Source organism: Opisthocomus hoazin, chromosome 2 (assembly GCF_030867145.1).
Source record: "Opisthocomus hoazin isolate bOpiHoa1 chromosome 2, bOpiHoa1.hap1, whole genome shotgun sequence".
Lineage (NCBI taxonomy): Eukaryota > Metazoa > Chordata > Aves > Opisthocomiformes > Opisthocomidae > Opisthocomus > Opisthocomus hoazin.
The window spans coordinates 110,649,889-110,669,888 of record NC_134415.1 but is presented as its reverse complement, the minus strand read 5'-3'; the positions used below and the strand labels follow the sequence as shown (position 1 = coordinate 110,669,888).

The following is a 20,000-nucleotide window of genomic DNA, read 5'->3' as shown; positions in this document are numbered from 1 at the left end:
TTCACCAATGGAATACAGCATTTACTGCTCTACAGCATAGTTGTGCATTCCTACTGGGTGACTAAAATTACAAATACAACCTAGGTCCTGATATATTTTCTGCCTGAAAGTGGCAACTGTAAAGCAAAGAAAAGTACAGACTCAGACTGGTACTTCGTTTAGTGTTTTCAGTCTTTGAAGCTAGCTTACATCGTAGAGTATGTTGTTTATGTTATAGTATAATGAGTTTTTTAAGCTGATGTATTTCAGTAAAGCTTGAGGTATTTCAAGGTGATCACAAGGTTTTAGACTAAGTTAAGATCTGACTTGTTGGTTTCAAAGTCTTTATTTATTTTTTTTTTCTACCTTGCACCTTTTACAGTTGTTTAGAGCAAAGAGTCCAAAATACCACCAAATATGAGTGATAGGTTTCAGCACTGATTTGGCACAAACATAAAACTGCAAAAAATAGAACATGGTGACTACAGACTAACCAGACTCAATGTAGCATATTTACCCTACCCAGCTTTAGAAATCAGGCTGAAATGTCTATACACTTCCTAGTATTACCAGTCGCTGAAGAGAAAAAGATGTTTTACCTTACCCACAGCAGAGTAAATTTCTCTCTGTCTCTGGAGAGAAAGACTACAGCAGCCATGCCCACAAATTAAGAGCTTCAGCCATGTGCCTATGTTCAGCTGCATGAATCTTGGCCTGTGTGTTCAAGCCCTGATGGAGCTGTCAGTGCAAATATTATACTAGCTGTTCATTCAGATTCCAAGCAACTCTGGAAGTGCCTGGGGGAAACTATGGATATCCACATAGCTAGATTTATAACATCGATGCATATCAGGTTGTGTCCTTTCAACGAAGAGCCTATCAGGCATGGTCCTTGCAAATGACTTGCGAGGTAGCAAAACAGATTCATCTCATAAAACCAGACTGACTGAATAATAAAACTGCAGAATTGTGCTGCTGTTCATCCACCACGTTGCAGAGTGCCTTAACCTGTGCAATGCTAATGGCCTTCCTAGCCTGTTGCCCTTCACTTACAACACTACAGTCTGCCTTTCAGTTTGTCACCTTACACGTATGTGTCTAAAGGCTGCTGAGTATAAATATATGTTACCCTTGTACTCAAAATGGCTCTCATTCTCAGTTTTACACCCTCATGGTATTGGAGGATTCTGAAAATACAATTACATCTGTTGTGTTTTGCAGGAAACAATTGCCACATATCCTGCTTGACCAACCTGATCTCTTTCTATGACCAGGTGACCCGCCTAGTGGATGAAGGTAAGGCTGTGGATGTCGTCTACCTGGACTTTAGTAAGGCCTTTGACACTGTTCCCCACAGCATCCTCCTGGAGAAACTAGCTGCCCATGGTTTGGGTGGGTGTACTCTTCACTGGATAAAGAACTGGCTAAATGGCCGGGAGCAGAGAGTGGTGGTGAATGGAGTTAAATCTAGCTGGCGGCCAGTCATGAGTGGTGTTCCCCAGGGCTCAGTTTTGGGGCCAGTCTTCTTTAATATCTTTATCAATGACCTGGATGAGGGGATCGCATGTTCCCTCAGTAGGTTTGCAAATGACACCAAGCTGGGTGGGAGTGTCGATCTGCTTAAGGGTAGGAAGGCTCTGCAGAGGGATCTGGACAGGCTGGATTGATGGGCTGAGGCCAACTGTATGAGGTTCAACAAGTCCAAGTGCTGAGTCCTGCACTTGGGTCACAACAACCCCATGCAATGCTACAGGCTTGGGGAGGAGTGGCTGGAAAGATGCCCACCAGAAAAAGACCTTGGGATGTTGGTTGACAGCCGGCTGAACATGAGACAGCAGTGTGCCCAGGTGGCCAAGAAGGCCAACGGCATCCTGGTTTGGATCAGGAACGGTGTGGCCAGCAGGAGTGGGGAGGTGATCGTGCCCCTGTACTTGGCACTGGTGAGGCTGCACCTGGAGTACTGTGTTCAGTTTTGGGCCCCTCACTACAAGAAGGACATTGAGGTGCTGGAGTATGTCCACAGAAGGGCAACGAGGCTGGTGAGGGGTCTAGAGAAGAAGTCTTAGGAGGAGTGACCGTAGGAGCTGGGGCTGTTTAGCCTGGAGAAGAGGAGGCTGAGGGGGGACCTTATTGCTCTCTACAACTACCTGAGGGGAGGCTGTAGTGAGGCGGGTGTTGGTCTCTTCTCCCAAGTAACTACTAATAGGACAAGAGGCAATGGCCTCAAGTTGCATCAGGGGAGTTTTAGATTAGATACCAGGAAAAATTTCTCTACTGAAAGAGTGGTCAGACAGAATAGGCTTCCCAGGGAAGTGGTGGAGTCTCCATCCCTGGAGGTGTTTAAAAAATGTGTGGATGTGGCATTTCAGGGTATGGTTTAGTAGGAATGGTGGTGTTGGGTGTATGGTTGGCCTTGATGATCTTAGAGGTCTTTTCCAACCTATGATTCTATGATTCTATGTTTCTATGATATATTAGGTAACAAGTAGATAATACTAAATAGTCATTTAGATAGCCAATAAGCATATATTTATATAAACAGATATATAAAAGTAAATATATCACTCAGAATTTTTAGATGCATGCTTGCTAAATTCTAAGGTTTTGGGAAAATACAAACATGAGAATCTACTTGATTTTCTTGTTGCCCCTTATGAAGTAATTATATTTTCCTGCTAACTATGATTTTACCCAATTAAATAAAAAATGAATGCTGGGTTGGAATTCACTCTGTTTAATTTGTACAGAAAAAGGCATCTACTGAATCATTCTCCCCCCTAAATTTAAAGTTCCTTACGTAATCTTTGAAGCCTTCATAGGGAGAGCCCGTCTGCAAAAATTAGTGTGCCAAAGTTTAGATGAAGAGATTCTTTCCCTGGGGACTTTCAGAGGCACCTCATTTAAACACACATTGATGCCAAAGTTAGCTGATTGAGGTCAGCCCCTTCACTTTTTCTAGGATAAAGTAAACATAGCTTCTCGAGTTTTAAGAATAAAAAAGAAGGATTTTTAGGGCCCAGTTCTCAACATACATACCTGTTATTGCAGGCACCAGTGATGAGTCGATATTTATTTGTGAAGCATGTGTTTGGACATTTTGGTGGCAACATATAAGGCAGACATCCAGAAATATTAGCAACCATAGTGAGCAGATCAGCTGATAAACTCTCTGAAAGGAAGAACCCAAACAAGCAATTTGCTCTATTGCTATATAGCTGCTACAGGAGAAAAGGCATTAATGTCAGCTACACCTACAGCATCGCCTCTCTTCTTCCTAGGAAAGCGCACTTAGTTAGAAGTGCTCCAGGAGACAGTTTCAGGGACTTAGAGGAGATAGAGGGTGAAAGGAAATAGCTGGTTTTATTATCTGATACCTAGAGAATGAAAAGGAATTAGTCCAGCCACAGCTGAGAACTGAGATTGACCTTCTTCTTTTTCTCCTTCTTTAAACTTCTCTCTGCTTCCTTCTTCCCCTGCATTGTAGTCACATTGCTTGGCTGATCCCTGTGCTTACAAGAAAGGTGTAAAAAATGCCATTCAAGAAGAGAAGTATATACCAAGGAGGAAAAATTTGGGACTGGAAAGATGCAGAAATTTAAAGACGCTACAGCTAAGTATATAATTATGTGTGGAGTGGAAGAGGCTCAAAATTATGAGCTGGAATTTGAAAGCTAGGTAAATTCAGGGAGCTGCATACCAGTAGAAAAAGTGTTCTTAATATCTTTGTAATACGATCACAGACAGGTCTCTGAGTGAGCATTCTGCTGACGAGGTACAAAGTCATGTTGTTGCATAAGCTCCAGAGAGCTGGCACACTGTCACCCACGCATTTATGTAAACACGTGTATGGTTGGAGGTTGGAGGTAGAAGTACCCATGAAGGAGGAGCAATATCCTTCCTGAACTCAGAGAACTCTCACCATTCATGCTGACTGTAACCATCACATGCTCAAAGAAAATAGTAGAGGCAGCATCTAACTCTTGCCCTTGTCTTCCCATACTGGTTCATGAGTGATGTCTTTCCCACCCCAGAGTCTCCAGGCATGATGACTTTCAGCAACACTTTCTTCCTAGAAGTCATCTTTTACACTGGTGCGTGTGCCGCAATGCCTGCCCGAGACTTGCTGCCCACTGGCTACTGTAGGTCACGTAGTTCCACCGCCTATCCATTCTGCCCATCCAGCTCTGCACTAAGCTGCTTTAGTCCGTTAATCAAGCTAAAAGAGTAAGCCAGAAAAACAAACAGCAAAGGTTCAAAAGCCAAATCAGCTCAAGCAATGTTCTGCTGAGCAGCTAGAACCTGTGCAAGGTAGGGGTGAGAAGAGAGACATGATTGGCTGTTAGACTGGCTGTGCAACCTCATCATTACTTACTAGCTACTTATGCCAAAGTTGTGGATACAGCTGTATTTCCATGTTAGTTCAGGTTCAAAATTATGCTCAAAGCCTAGTTTCTCAGTTATCCGTGTTGCCTAGGTATTGACTCGCATAGAATCACAGAATCACAGAATGTTCATGTTTTCTTTAAAGTCAATTTAGTTGTTCTTTACTTCACATAAAACTACTCTTTGTTATGGCACATAGACTGTATAGCATCTATTCATCTTCCATTAAAGTTCCTTCAATTTTGAAAGTTAACAACAGTTTTGTGCACTTGTTCTACAATTCAGAAATTTTATTTCTCTTGAAACTGCATCAGCAGAAAAATAATTGTATCTCTGGGTGTGAGTGACTGTGTATATATAAATATATGCACACACAGACACATAGATATATTTTTAGCTCTATAAATGTCCTGTTAGTTTAGCAAGCTGTATTTTTCCTCAAGGAAAAAATAAAAGATAACTGTAGACCTTTATGTTTGTCTACAGCACTCAAACGCTTCCGTATTTTGAAAAACATTGTCACAGGATACTAAGACAGAGAACACAAGTTATAATTCTCCAGTTCATGCTGCTCTAAGTGACAGAATTAAATTATGGGGGGAAAAAAGTCAATGTTTCTGAGTTTTTGAGTCTTCCAGACACCAGTCTTCTTGAAATTAATCTTGAATTAATAGCAAGAAGAATTTTACTTTACTTAGACAATTATACATCAAGGAACTTTCTAGACTCTTTCTTCCTCCATCTGACACAGAAAACAGTTAAAATACAAAACAAGTGGAAATAAATGTAGAAGAGCTATGCATTATAAATCAGTCTTGGAAATAAGAAATTATTTTCTCAGAATAGGGATATTAATAAGTCCTTCAATGTCCAGAGGAAGTGTATTTTTAAAAGCCAGTGCCATAGAGTGATAGAAATTGTATTACTTTATCTGTCGACTCTAGGCCTCAGAAGCACTAAACTTGCAGTGCTGGGGAAGATAGATATTTCATTGTGAACAAGAAGCTTGCAACGCTGCTGATGTGCAAGCTGATTTATAGGCAATACAAATACACAGTCATGAGTTCACAGGATGCCAATAGCAAAGTGCTGCTCTCCCCAACTGTAGAGACACAGCCCACATTTCAGCAGAGAAAAATGTAAAATAGTGACTATGTAAGGTGCTTTTAAGAACAAAAGAGAGGGCATCCTGGCCCCAGGGTGAGGACAAAATACATACTCCTGCCTAAAGCAAAATGAAAGTGGAGTTAAGCCAGCTTTAATCTAAGATACAACATTCAAGACATCAACAGGGGGTTTTGTCAATGTCAACATAGTATATTTACCAGTTGAATGCAATGAACGTTTGTGCTTCCGGCAAACTCTTTGTTTCAGCACTTGAACTGACATTTCCATTCGTTCAGCTGCTTGGGAAATATCTTGACTCTCTTGTTCAGGAAATTTTGCGAAAGCCAGCAGAGAAGCAGGAGTTGCTATTCCCCTTCCTTGGATATTCCTATAATTGAGATAAAATACAGAAGATTTTTTAACGTATAGTGTTTTAGAACTTATTCATGTATTTGTCTATGTTGGATATGTTCTGAGTTTAAGGCATATTTTGATTGAAGGCTATGCTGGGAAAGCAGAGAGGAAGACTACCTTGTGACCTGGTTCTCCCAGGAAAATTCTGGAAAGAGAGGGAAAGTGCCCTTCCCTGAGACACACACAACAGGGTTAAGCTTGTGAGAAGCCTTCAGGATGAGGTAGAAACTGCTGGGATGGACAGAGCCTGCTGCACAAAGTGGCTGGGAAGACCTTGTGTAGGATAATCACAATATAGGACTCCCACTATAGATGCACCTAAGTGAGTAGGCTTTTTTTTTACATAAAATTAAATATCAAAGACCATCTCAGTCATTACAGGTGGATTTATGAATGTCTTGGAACCTAGGAGTAAAACAAGTGGCCCACAGTCATCTAGATGCAGTCTGCAGTTCATGATAGAGACATGTCTCCTCTCAGAGACTGTCCAAGCACCTGCCTTGCACTGACTAGTGGAGTTGCAGCAATTAGTTTAGTGGGACTTCGTTAGGCAGTTATATGGCTATATATGTTTATTATACAGCCTGGCCTTACCTCTAAATTTAAGGAACTCAGGTTTTATAACTTCCGTAACATAAAATGTAACACTTAAACGTAAGAAAACATAAGAAAAATCCTTTTACTCTGAGAGTAGTCAAACACTGCAACAGGCTGCCCGTAAAGGTTGCAGACTCTCCATCTCTGGAGATTGTTAAAACCCAACTGGACATGCACTGAGCAACCTGATTCAGCTGACCCTGCTCTGAGCACAGCGCAGGCCTAGATGGTTTCCAGATCTCTCTCAACTCTTCTGTGATTCACTCCATGTTTTGTTTTTTACTCAGCACGAACTGTCTTACCACTGTCCTTCTATTGGCAGAGAAGCCTTGAGAAAAGTGCATCCTTTTCAGCTGGAAGCCCCAAGTCCTAAACTGACTCCTACAGCTTAGAAAAAAACCTCCAGCCTATTCCATTTCCAGACATCCATTTCCAGACATGGTCACAGGTTGCAGACATCCCCAAGGGCTTCTCTGCAGCACGGATTTATCTGGATACGCAATTTTCACAAAAATGTTGTGCTGTTATATTCACTTTGGTTTGTTTAAAGCATGAGATGTAAGTTTAAAATGGAAACAACTGTTTTGATTTGGGCAAACAGTTACATTTCTGTCTGCAAAATTAGAAACATGCATATATAAAAAGCATCGAGTAACAAAATACAACTCCAAGGGTTTTTCTAGATGCTAAATTTGTCCTTAATTGATCCAAAAGAGCCTGCTTATTTATTCTCAGTACAGAAACTATTCCTTTCCTTTCAAAAGCAGAGCTCAAGAACTTTTGCAGCTATAAAAAAGAGCTATCTTGTTCCTCAGCAGCATGTTTTTCAGGTTTTCCATAGACAACTAGCAATTTGGCAGGGAATCTGGCATATTAAAAGTCCTGAACTGCCAGCCAGAACACAGGTTTAATATTTTAATATCCACATGAGGATAATATCAGTCATGCATCATTTAAAAAGATTTATATGAACACGTAAACATGTCTGTACAAATGAGTTAAATAAGAACATTTGTAGAAATTAGCTAGGAGCTAAGAATCAAAAATAACCCACACCCCAAAAAGCCCCCCAAAACAGAATCACCATCACCCTTAACAGCAAGATAGGTTCCATTTTGAGATATTTTCTATCTTTTGTCTGATCTCATGGATACTGTAATACTATTACAGCAGTTATTAATTTGCCACATTTCCTGTTGATTCCACCCCCTGCTCCTATTCAATGTATGCACGCTAGTCCCCTCTAGTTCTTAGCCACACTCCTAAAGCTGAACACTGTGTAAGTTACAAACTGTCTCAGTATTTTGTAATGTAGAAATAGCCCCATAAAGCTAATGGAATGATCCGTGATAGTATCATTATTAGGAACATGAGATCAGATATAAAGTCTTTCATACGTGTTTAAGAATATAAGTCCTACTGTGGACCATAGTGTTTGAACAGAATGTTCTTTATGCTTGCCAAAATCTCAGTTATTGAGTCTCATTACAGATCATAATTAGAAACACATGTACACAAAAAACCCACCAAAATTTAAAATAAAATTCTCTGGAGCATAAGCTATGTTTTCTCTTTCGGTTTCAGATATTTTGAATCTGAGATTTCTTTCTGTCTTAAATTAATATATTTATAGACTACCTTGTTTACAGATCTCTAGCCTGAATTCATGCCTTAGATATTTGTCACCATTCAGGAGATCTCTCAAAACAGTGACATTGCGCAGAATATAAAGAGATGAAGTTACAAAATTATAAAGAATAGAATATCGTCTTTCCTGTAAAGTGTACGTACACGGCCAGTCTGCTTTCAGACCAGACTGGCACTAACTGATCAAGCTTAGTGAATTTCTGCAACTATAACTTCTTATATGGAATACTGAAAATTATTTTCCACTTCCCTGTGCATACAGGTGATCCCATGATGGTCCCTTCTGTAGCTGGTCCTTTTGAGTTGGCACAGATAGGGGCCAATAGAAAAAGCATCTTAAATTGTGGGGTTTACAGTTTAGATTCTTTAAATGCATGAAGAAAACTAGTCTAAATGTAGTATGAACTAAATAAAAGTATTTTTACCAGAATGAAGGTGGTGAGAAATACTTTTATTCTGCTATTATGGCTTGAATTCTTTTTAGTGTTATCATGTATAATTTTTAATCTGTTAAGAACACTGTGCCTTTAGCTAACACATATGTTAAAAAAATACTCAGAAATTTCAATCATTGCTTTCTTTATATAGGCTAAGAAAACCTCTTGCGTTTGTATTAGAATTGTACTTGACATGAATCTACTAGGGTAAGTTCAAACAGCAGTCTGAAAAAAATATGTCTTCTCTAAAACTGGCTCAACCCAAATATCTAGCACTGCCTCACCTACCAATATAATTCATATCTCTCTTATACATAACCAGTTCATCAGTCCTTTTGAGTTAATTACCAAGTTCTAACTGGAGAAATCGATGATCCTTTGCTGCTGTGTGCAACACAGGCCCAAGAGACTATCACTTTGAACATCTTGCCCATTCTGGAGTTCTCTTTAGTTTCTTTCACACCTTAAAAACTAGAAAAAGCAGAGACTCAGCGGAATACAAAAAAGAACATGTGGCTGTAATCGGTACCCCTCCCAGTATTGCTGAGATTCCCTAGACAAAGCTAGTACAAGTTTCATAATTTGTACTGGTTGTTATTACAACAAGATTTTCTGTAACTACAGTTTACTCTTGCAAGCCAGCTACTAGTTTCAAAATGTATTTTATAACACACCTGGTTGTAAATTAGCATTGTATTTGCACATACTGCTGAGTAAGTGTTGTAACCTCACAGGTGACACATGGCTCTGAGAGCCCTACCCAGATTGCCTAGGTTCCCATTGGCATGGCCACTGTAATACAAATAGTATATTTTAATGATGATGCCATTGTGTTCCATCTATGCTATGTTAATAATATTATGACTGTTTATATTACAATGACAAGCATGAATACCCACCCTTAAAGATTAACAAACCCAGAAGCTAGCTGGAATAGCAGGCAGATACTAGCAGTCACAAGAAGCACTTGGCAAGGGGAGACAATCATGAACAGCACAGCAGAATCTGAGGACCATGATGGGACTTACATGACCTTAAAGCCTGAGAAGTAATTTCTAACACAACTAAATCTCTAAAACACAAGCAACAATTCAAGAATTTGAGTGATGTTATTAAACAGTTGAGGTGAAGAAGTGTACTTGTCCATTTTAACCACTGTTCAAGGTCAAATTGAGGTCTCAGGAGAAATCCAGTTATTGTGACTCAGTTTGCAGTTCAGACACCTAGATCATGAATTCAGCAAACATCAGGCTGGACTATTGTACATGGAACAGCCAAGAGTTTTCCTATTCTAACCTGAGAAAGGAGCTGCTCTTTTGTCTCCAAACTGGCTTTTCAGTCTCAAAGACAGCACTGAGTTCATCTATATTGCACTGTAGTTTCCTTCAGTAACTTGTAAGTCAAAGTAAGATGAGTTTTCAACATACTGTGACCTCCATAACTTCCAGAAGCTCAAATATGTAGTCACATGCATTCCTTTCTTGTGTTTAGCTTATGTGCTGACCAAAGCTTTAATTCAAGTGTACAGTATTCTTAAACTTACTAATGAAAGAAGACTTAATAGCTTTAAAATTTCATGAAAATGCAAAAGTATTTAACGAAACACATTCACTCCTCAATATAATGGTCAGATTAGACAATAGTTCAGTCCTCTGTACTTCTCAAATGGCCAGGGCTAATATCTGAAGCAAATGTAGACTACCTTTACAAGCTTATATTAAAACAAGAAGTATCGTAATGATATTTATAATTCTTACTGTCCCATTTAATTGGGCCACAATGAATTGAATTATATAAAAGCGCACAATATAAATACAATTTTTGCTTCTGCTAATGATCATTTGTCAATTGAAAGACCAAATATTTTATACTAGTTAACATTAGAATAAATTTTTAACATTAGAATAAATTTTCTTTATGGGACTTAAACTCCTAATGCACTTGTCGAACACTTGTGGTTCTGATTCCACAAAACAGGAAAGCATGTGCCTCAGTGGTGATACTAATGGACATCTTTCTACCCTCCGCTGCATGCACAAGGCTTCGGCTGCGCACACGATTAGCCTCAAACTTAAACAAAAGATGTAACCAGTGGTCAGAGCACTGTTACTAGCAGTGTTCTGCCTATGAAAAAGTCAAAGGTTAACAACAGTGCCTATCAGATCAAGTACTTAATTTAACAGTTTTAAATCACTGATCAAATTTTCAACTGCTGCTGATAAAAGAGGAAAGAAAGAGGAAGGGGAAGAAAGGAAAGTGAAGAGAAGGGAGGGGAAGGCAGAGGAAGGGATGAGAGGGGAGCAGAAGAGAAAATGTGCTATTTGTTTGCCTTTCTGTAATATTTATGTACCGTGAAGAGAAGGGAGGGGAAGGCAGAGGAAGGGATGAGAGGGGAGCAGAAGAGAAAATGTGCTATTTGTTTGCCTTTCTGTAATATTTATGTACCAATATACCTATAATTATAATGGAGCACCTCATATACGAGGAAAGACTCAGAGAGCTGTTCTACCTAGAGAAGAGGAGGCTCAGGGGGGATCTAATCAATTTATATAAATACCTGAAGGGAGGGCACAAAAACGATGAAGCTAGGCTTTTTTCAGTGGTGCCCAGTGATAGAAACAGAGGCAACAGGCTCAAACTGAAACACAGAAGGTGCTGTCTGAACATAGGAAACACTTTTTTACTGGGAGGGTGATGGAACACTGGCACAGGTTTCCCAGAGAGGTTGTAGAGTCTCCCTCTTTGGAGATACTCAAAAGCTGTGTGGATGTGGTCATGGGCAACCAGCTCTAGGTGGCCTTGGTTGAGCAGGGGGGTTGGACCAGAGATCCAGAGGTCCCTTCCAACCTCAGCCATGCTGTGAATCTGCAATTCTTGTAAAGGCTTTTAAAGGGAACCCAATAATAGGACTTTTGAATAACAATGCTTTTTAGAGTCTATATATCCACATACACAATATTTTGATGGAAGCTTAACAGTCTAGTGATTCATCTGAGCTGAGCAAGTGGTCTAAGTTTTATTCCTTACAGAACTGAAACAATCATCTTTAAGCATTTATCTTTTAGCACCTTTTAGCAATTGTCATCATTAAGGTATTGGGCAAATACTGACCAAATAATTGCCACAATATTCTGTGACAGAGTTAAACATCACTATCTTCATTTGGTACATGAGGCAGCTGAGCCACTGAAAGGTTGAGACCTACGTTTTTAAATCTGAATGCCTCAGGATTGTCACCGAAGTACTAATACTACAAAATGAAAGTGACCTCAGCCTCCATGTACTGAGCAGCCACAGTTTTTGACAGGTTCTGTCCATACAAATGGTCATCTCTCCCAGAGCTCTGCAAATTGTGATTCATTTTCAAAACATAGAGATAAGTCCTTTAGGAAAGTCTAAGCAAAAGGGTAGTGATTGTACCCCATAAAACTTAGCTGATATGTTCCAAACATTGGAGAAAAATTAATTTCGTATAGCACAGAAATGCAGTCAGAGCTACACAGAAAATGGTTGAATTTTTTAGACTCATGCCTAGTCATCCTAAGGCGCTTTCGTAATTCCTGGAAAGGGATCAATCTTACAGTATAACTCAAGTACAGAGGAGCTTTCCCTAAGTTGTTCACTGCCCACAGTTCAAGATAAATGCTTTATTTCCTGTCCCTTATCCTTTCATTACATCTGTTTTAGATTGAAACGGAAACATGAAATTCACTTTAACAGTCCCATTTAAAGCAATAGGATTTTGAAACTGATGCCACAGGAGTTGTTCCCATATCACTCTGCACTGGAAAAAATATAATTAATGTTCAAAAATATGTAACATCCATAAGATCATTTTTGAGCCACCTGTTAATGGAATGTGGTGTGCTACTTAGATCAGAAAAACATTCCTAAGTATTTTCATATTTCTTATTTTTCTTACATTTTAAGAGAGGAACTCATGTGGTGATAATGAACAAACTGATGTTGGTTCAGAGGATCACAAACATAATCTATCACTTTATGATTCCTCAACAAAACAGACTGATCCCAAACTTCTCTGTTATGAAAGCTTTTTGCTGAATAGATCCTTAACTTTTTTTTACCTTTTCAGTGTATTATGTGCAGCATAATCCACCAGATTAGAGCCCTTCTGAATAGCCTCAGCAATGCAGTTACCTTCATTTTCTTCTCAACAGGGAAAAAATTAAAAGAAAGGAAGATTAATATGTTACCCAATAACATATTTATTCAAATATTTACATTTAGAAAATACATAGGTTTTTAATATTAAGGTATATGTAATTTTTCCCCATTGAAATGTTCTCTATATTTTAATGTTGCTAAAACTAATGTGGCTTCTGACCTTTCTGAAATATAAGGTAGGGGTAGTAAATCAATTCTTCCCTCATTTATACGGCTTGAAGGGTTAGACTCTCCTTCTGTTTCTTCCAGTATAAATCCTGCTGTGCACATGTTATATAGTACCAAATCTCACAGGTCCAGCTGATATGTGTTGTGTTCTGTGTATGTGATTTCGCTCCTTAGGCTTCATATGCATTTAGCACTAAACTGTCCTTGGATTGATAGGACAAATCTGCGTCTCCCTCACAGGCGGTATCAGCTGGCCTGAGCCACACGAAAAATTCAAATCCATATTCAGGCATAATCAACAAACTTTAAGACGTTCTGGCATTTGACCAATGCATGAAAGCCCTATTCTCATTTTTCCACCTATGTTTGATGGAAAGACACATGTGAACCTAGTAATACTTTAGCTCTGCTATGTTGCGTAATACTGTCATGGAATATAGATTATTTCTCTTTTGTGTAGATCTAGCTTTATGTTACATGAGTCAGTTACATTTGAAATCCAGTGGTTTAATTCCCATCTATATTTAGTGAGAACACCCATTTTTTCTTAGAAAAAGAATAATGAACATCTTGCTAATAATCATTTAGATACAATTGCTCATCATTTATGTACGCTTTAATTTTAGGTCACATAACTGTAGTCCGTGTTGTGCTATTCCTGTGATCTATTTTTGAATAGGATGCTCAGCTGAAGGGAAGATAATGTATGATGAGGACTAATCTTTCCTAGGCAAAATTCTCCTTCACCCAACTAAAGGTCTTCTCAGCCTATAAGTATCACAGTAGTTATACCTCTTTTTCACCTATATATGATAAGATATTCTATGATTCATTTAATATTATCATTCAGATTTTGGTTACATCTGAAAATAGTTTTCAGTCTATTTTAAAAAGCAAGACTGATCTTTATAGGCCATACAAGAGCTAATGATTTTAGAAGCTAATATTGCTTGATTTTTAACTACTGGTAGAGAGTTTACCTCTGAGAAATATATTACGATCACAGTATTGCTCATCATGGGATATTGATTCAGTCGCTGATCTAGAAGAGAACATCCAGCTGCTATACCTGAATTCCATTGTCTCTTTTCTTTTTCTACTGAGAAATACTATTTTGGTACCAATGCAGTGTTTTCAAAAATGTGGTTCTTGTGGTAATAAATATTATTTCATATTTTTCCCATCAGACCAAAGGACACTTAGTATAAAAAAATAATCATATACAGACCATCTATTCCATTTATTTACAGTCCATGTATAATAATTTTGTATTAACTAACATACAATATAACCCCATTTTAGACCTTGTCTTTCCAAACAATTAATATGGAAGCTCCAAGTAGAGAATCCACTATGGAAAATAAATCTCATTCCTTGTTTCACAGTGATGGTCCAAAAAACATTTCCCATCTGATATAATGGCTTGACAGTTGGTTCATGTTTTTTTTGTTTATTTTGTAGATAATTTTATTTTATTTGTGATTCTACACTAACTTCAAGTGAAGACTTTCCTAAGGACTTCCCTTTCTGAATCAGATCTACAGCTATATAATTAAGAGAATGTAAAGATTGAAATCCTATTTCTTCATCGTGTCTGTCCTACTTTAATGTAAAATCAGTCTCTGCAGAAGTCTCTTACAATTCATTCTAGTATCTGCTGTATTTCTAGTCTAGTATTTCTAACTGATTTATATTGAACAGATGCAAATAAAATAGCTCTGATGTTTAAAATGGCAAGATTATACTGTTTGAACATAGACATTACTGCATTCTGAGATGCTCTAACATCTCCGTGGTATCTGCAGGGTGCCAGCAGAGAACAGACCCACAGCAGACGTGCACCCTCGTGGGCCAGCAGCAGGGTGCCAGGTGGGACATCCTATGGCAACTGACTCTAGCCCAGGATCACTAACCGTAGTGACTAGCAGTCTGGGAAAGAAATCCAGCAATCATGCTTGTAAACATGTCAGCTGACATATGAATGTCACTAAGAAAGTAAAATCACTCTGAGTCAAAGAATGCATAATTGAGATATATTACACTCTTAAAGTTTTCCTTTGTGAATTTATGAAGATGCATTTTAAAAGAGAACACCCATAGAATAAATCTCACAGAAGTCAGATAGTGTATTTTGCACATAAAAAGAGATAAAGCTCAATTGCCATTGCTTAACTGTCTGCAGTGCCAGTGTATTTTCAGCTTAAAAGTAATCAGCGACAAAATAAAATAACATGCATTTTTTTTTCTGTTACTTACCAAAGAGGATATCTTTGCCTATCTGAAGGAAAGAAAAGAAAACAGCTGTGAAGGCTATAGCTGCTGAAATTCCCAAAATAATGAACACTTTCATCTACAAGAAAGAAGAGATAATTGTTGACAAAATACATACCTTCATCTTCTAATTATAAGCCATACTATCAATAATTTCCTGCATCTGGTAAATTCCACTTTTAAATAAGATTTGTAGCCACAGGTTTGACTATGTTTTCGAAGTTCAAAATATTCGTTTTTAGAAATAAATGTACTTTGCTTTCTCTCTTTTCCTTCCTTCCTTATTACTTTTTTTTCACTTGGAGAAACTTCTAGCACAAGGAGATACATCACTTGATTTTATAACATGATACGTTCTGACAATGTCAGCAACACTTAGCCTATATATTAGAAATTCAGCAATATTTTCCTATCCATTTCGAACATCTCTGTGCACTACTATGATTTGATTGTAAATTAGTCATTGCACATAAGACAGGGAAACTGACCAAACTAATAATAACATTGATCAGACCCCTCTATAGTCCTGTCCGTGTCTAACGGTGGTATCGAAGCAGCACAATGACTATGCTCACGTGGCAAATGTGAGCTACGTTCTCCATTTCAGTGCACTGGTTTTCTGGTAGTTATTACAGCAGTACAAATACATAAACAATCCAAGAGGTAACATTTTTCACACGAGTTCTGGTTATTGGCATTTGAGAGATTTAAAGTACGTATAGTTCCATATTCTATTGACATAAAAAAATTAATAATTAATAAATCAACTCTAAAAATTCAGGGAAGCAACATTGCCCATAGAAACTCAATGTGAAAACACTCCTTTTTACATTTCACAAGTTAATATTATGAATTTCTTCTGGAAAATGACAAGCAAAACTTTTACAGTCTGACCTTTTGTCTGCTGAGAAGATTATCTTCCACAGTTCTGCACTTTATCGATGGCAGTAACTGTTCTGAAATACAAAAACGAAGTGTTTTCCAGGGGCCCAGCTTATGCTGTCAGCTTTACGCACTGGTACTCACTCAAGCTTTAAAAATGCAAATTATTTCAAAATCTTTTTGGCCACAATATGTTCTCACAAAGCAGAAACTGACGTTAATGCTTGACTTGTTTTTTTTTTCCTGCTAGGAACCAAATGCTACCTGTGTGGTCAGCTCTGATATCAGAGTTGTTTTCATGGAAATGTGACAGACAAATGTTCAGACTAACAAAAAAACAATATTGCCATGTTATGCAGTAAATTCTGGGTCCATTTTTCACTAGTTCTTTTTGTTAATGTATTTAACAAAGAAGGCAACTTTGTGTCCTATTTTGTGCATTCTAGCATTGGCACTTTACAAAAATGACCATTTTAAACTCACATCATAACCCCTAGGTTGCCAACTGACTTCCTTTCAGCGCTTCTTATTTTATTTTGTTCTCTTGGATAATGTATTTCACACTTCTGAGCCTACCTATTTTTATTTAGTTACACTTTTCAACCTTATTGCTTCTTCTGAAGTCAGAATTTTGACCTGAAGAATCTTATTGACTGCTTTTTTTTCCATTTCCTATACAGGCAGAGAGATCAAAACCACAGCTGGAACCAGGATTGAGGATCCCTCATTTCACCTTTGCTGGTCTCGCCAGGGAGATCACAAGGTGGAGCCAAAGATCAGTGTTTACATCTCTGCCAGAGGTGATAGGTAAAGAAGGGGCTGAGTAGCAGGGAGCATCCTGGAGCTTGGGGCTGTGGTATATGGTGGTGAAAGAAAACCTACGAGCATGTGAACTGACTGGAGGAAAAAGTCAAGCTTGTTATTACAGCAAACGTTAGTTCAGGAATGTTATCCATAACTTGTTCACTGCAAAGGTGAGTGGACATAGGTGAAAATTAAGCAGAGAGTAAAGGAAAACAGACCTCTATTGGAAAAGTAGGTTTACGCTCCTTAGTTGGGGGCTTTAAGGTTGCAGTTAAGAAGTTAAACATGCAACACCACTTTAAGCCCTTTCCAAATTGTAAATCTTTTAAGGTTATCTCCTTACATCAGAAAACATAACAAAGATTCACTTCTTCCATGGCACAGGGAAGCACTGAGAAAAGAAGATCCATTCCAAACCCCTAATAGAATAAGGAGCTTTCACCAGTATCCTTTCATACACCTCGCAAGTATCACAGGTTTCATTTCTGAGAGTTGAAGGGCTTTCTGAAAGTGAAGAACAGGTCTGATTTTCTTTGCAGTTTCACAGTCAGAAACCAAAGCTTCCTCATTTAGTTCAAAAAGAGCTCATCTACATCAAAATTTGTTTAAATAAGGATCTCAACCTTTACTCATTGGTTGCAATTGAGTATTTGTCAACAGTGGGCTTTAAATGGTTACATGCAGTAATGATCTGTGATGAAAAATTTGAATGGCAGCATCTATTTAGTATTTTCCTGATTTTAATTTAAGAATATAAATGTTTAACTCCCCACTGAGCTTCAGACACAGTTTTAGTTCGAACATGTGGGAAGTCTTAATTACTCTGGACTGATACTACAGACAGATGCTGTTGTATTCCCATCCTTACTGGAGCTCATTCAGAATCCTGCTATTGAAATCTGCTGAAAGAGAATTAAGAGCACAAAGTTTAGTGGCTCAAGAGCAACCTTATGTTTTTGAATCCAGGATCCATATATTGCCTACATGTCAGTGCAGACAATTTGGATTAATCTCTTGCTGAACATATCCCCTTTGTTCTGGATTTTCTATTCGCTGCCTGTTTTAAGCCATTCTTTCTGCAGAAAGGGTGTCAGACCTTTCTGCCCAGCAGTGGAACTGCACGGAACAATGGCTGTCTAAACATGGAGTACAAGACAAGTATAAAACAGTCCTTACGCTAAACAGCACTCTTACGAAAAGTAGCAGTGAACCTTCACAGTTAACCACATTATTAAGTTTTAAATGAAGTGACTCATTCAGTTTGCTATATTCCCAAGATTTGAATCTGCACATGAAGAACAGTACTGTGTCGGTGTTCTTAACGGTTAAAGACTTATGAAGTAAATATTTGAGTTGTTGAAAAAAAAAGATCAATTCTGTTCAAGGAAATACCCCAAAGCAACAGAATTTCAGATTATTCACACATATGAATTTCTGCAGGCCTACTATGGTAGTCAGAAAAATTAGCCCATACTTAAAATACTATGCAATTGCAACTGATGTTTGATACAGGGAACAGACATACTTCTGTAACCTCAGAACAACTCTTACATTTGCACTGTAACTGCCTGCAGCCCTACCAGGCACTCTGAGGCATCATCAATTCTTACTAGCATTGGATTAGAATGAGACACCTCCAAGACAAATCTGTGCAGCTGCGGGAGCTATTTTTGATAGCAGATCACACTGTTTTGTAGTATTTAGTGGCAATCCTGGGCTCTAGCATGGTGTGAAGGACACTCTATTAATACCGGTCTAATCTATAATAGAAAAATTAGTCTCTCATCTCTTTTGGCTATTAAAGTTCCAAGAACACTCTTTTGCAAGTGGAGAGGCAAAAAGTGAATAGAACTGCACAATACTCCGAGAGAAGCAATTTTGCTGAAGTTCCAGCTTAACATCATACAAACAATGGCAGTTAGGCTCATTCTAGTTAGTTCAGCAAAAAGTCATCAAGTCAGAAAATACAAGAAAAATTTGAAAGAAAAGTAGTTTATTGGAAGAGATCTATTTAGCTGTGTCACTTTAATCACTTAGTTTTTTTCTGGAATCAATTCAATTTTATTAGAAACATTTTTTGCTATTATTTGCTTTAGTTGGGTAAAACATTACAGAGGTCTCTGAAATCAGAAATGGGATGAAGAGGGTGAATACGTAATGATCACTCACTGTCTATTCCAGTACAGAACTAGGGATCAAGCAGACGGCATCTTGTAAAATAAATTTAAAAAGGCAATTATTTAGACAACACATAGTTACACTATCTATCTATCTATCTATCTATCTATCTATCTATCTATCTATCTATCTATCTATCTATCTATCTATCTAATCTATCTTGTGTCAAGAAGTTGTGGTAAAAAATTTCATGTGAGTTCATAGAAATGTTTTGACAATTTTGTGGAATAAAAATATATTAAGGCCTATGAGATACAAGATTTGCATCAAGAACCACCTAAATCACAAATTGACTAAGGCTGGAATTTTTCTTGTCTTTTTTTTTACAGGCTTCTCTCAGCACTGACTGTTGCTTTTTGTCAAATACAACATACAAAGCTAAAAGGCTCTTAGCACTAATTTTTACAGTTTATGTGTAGACTTGAAGCTTGTCTTAACTGGTATATGTAACTGCCTTAAATTAAAGGATAAATAATAAAAGAAAAAATACACTTACGTGTAGTGGCTAAATAGTTCTGTAGTAACAGAATAGTTCAGATATTATTCCACTCTTTTTACAATAGATTAGGGGTGGGGTGGGGTGGTTTCTCTCTCTCTCTCTCTCTCTCTCTCTCTCTCTGGTTTTCCTCAGGTTCTCTGATTAAACTGTTGTCACATAATTAACAAATAGGTAAAGAGATCAGGAAGTAAACTGAAGCAGGTTGGTAAATAACCAAAAGGCTATCTGTAGTAGCTAACAGCATTCAGATTAGCAGTAAGTACCATAAGCAAAGAAAGAAGGGAAGAGCTTTGGATCTTTACTCCTGCAATAAGTAGGCTTGAAGAAAGAACAAGCACCTTACAGATCTGTAAGAGTGTGATGGTCTGTGACTGAATAAACTATCTATCCATCTGAATGACTTCGTGCCTGGTTTTCCAAATGCCATTCTTGCTCTCCAAAATAATGTC

General features: G+C 38.0%; 1 protein-coding gene across 1 annotated transcript in view; it reads right to left on the bottom strand.

Annotated features, from left to right (window-relative positions):
- The window catches only part of TPO (thyroid peroxidase), a 48,367-nt gene extending 33,100 nt beyond the window's left edge, over window positions 1-15,267 (bottom strand). Inside the window, exons 1-5 of the mRNA XM_075445046.1 lie at window positions 15,181-15,267; window positions 14,831-14,846; window positions 12,650-12,731; window positions 5,688-5,857; window positions 3,016-3,148 (exon numbers count right to left, since the gene is read on the bottom strand). Of these exons, the coding sequence (XP_075301161.1) occupies window positions 3,016-3,148; window positions 5,688-5,857; window positions 12,650-12,731; window positions 14,831-14,846; window positions 15,181-15,267 (488 nt within the window). The remainder of the gene's footprint in view (window positions 1-3,015; window positions 3,149-5,687; window positions 5,858-12,649; window positions 12,732-14,830; window positions 14,847-15,180) is intronic.
- Window positions 15,268-20,000: the final 4,733 nt, after the last annotated feature.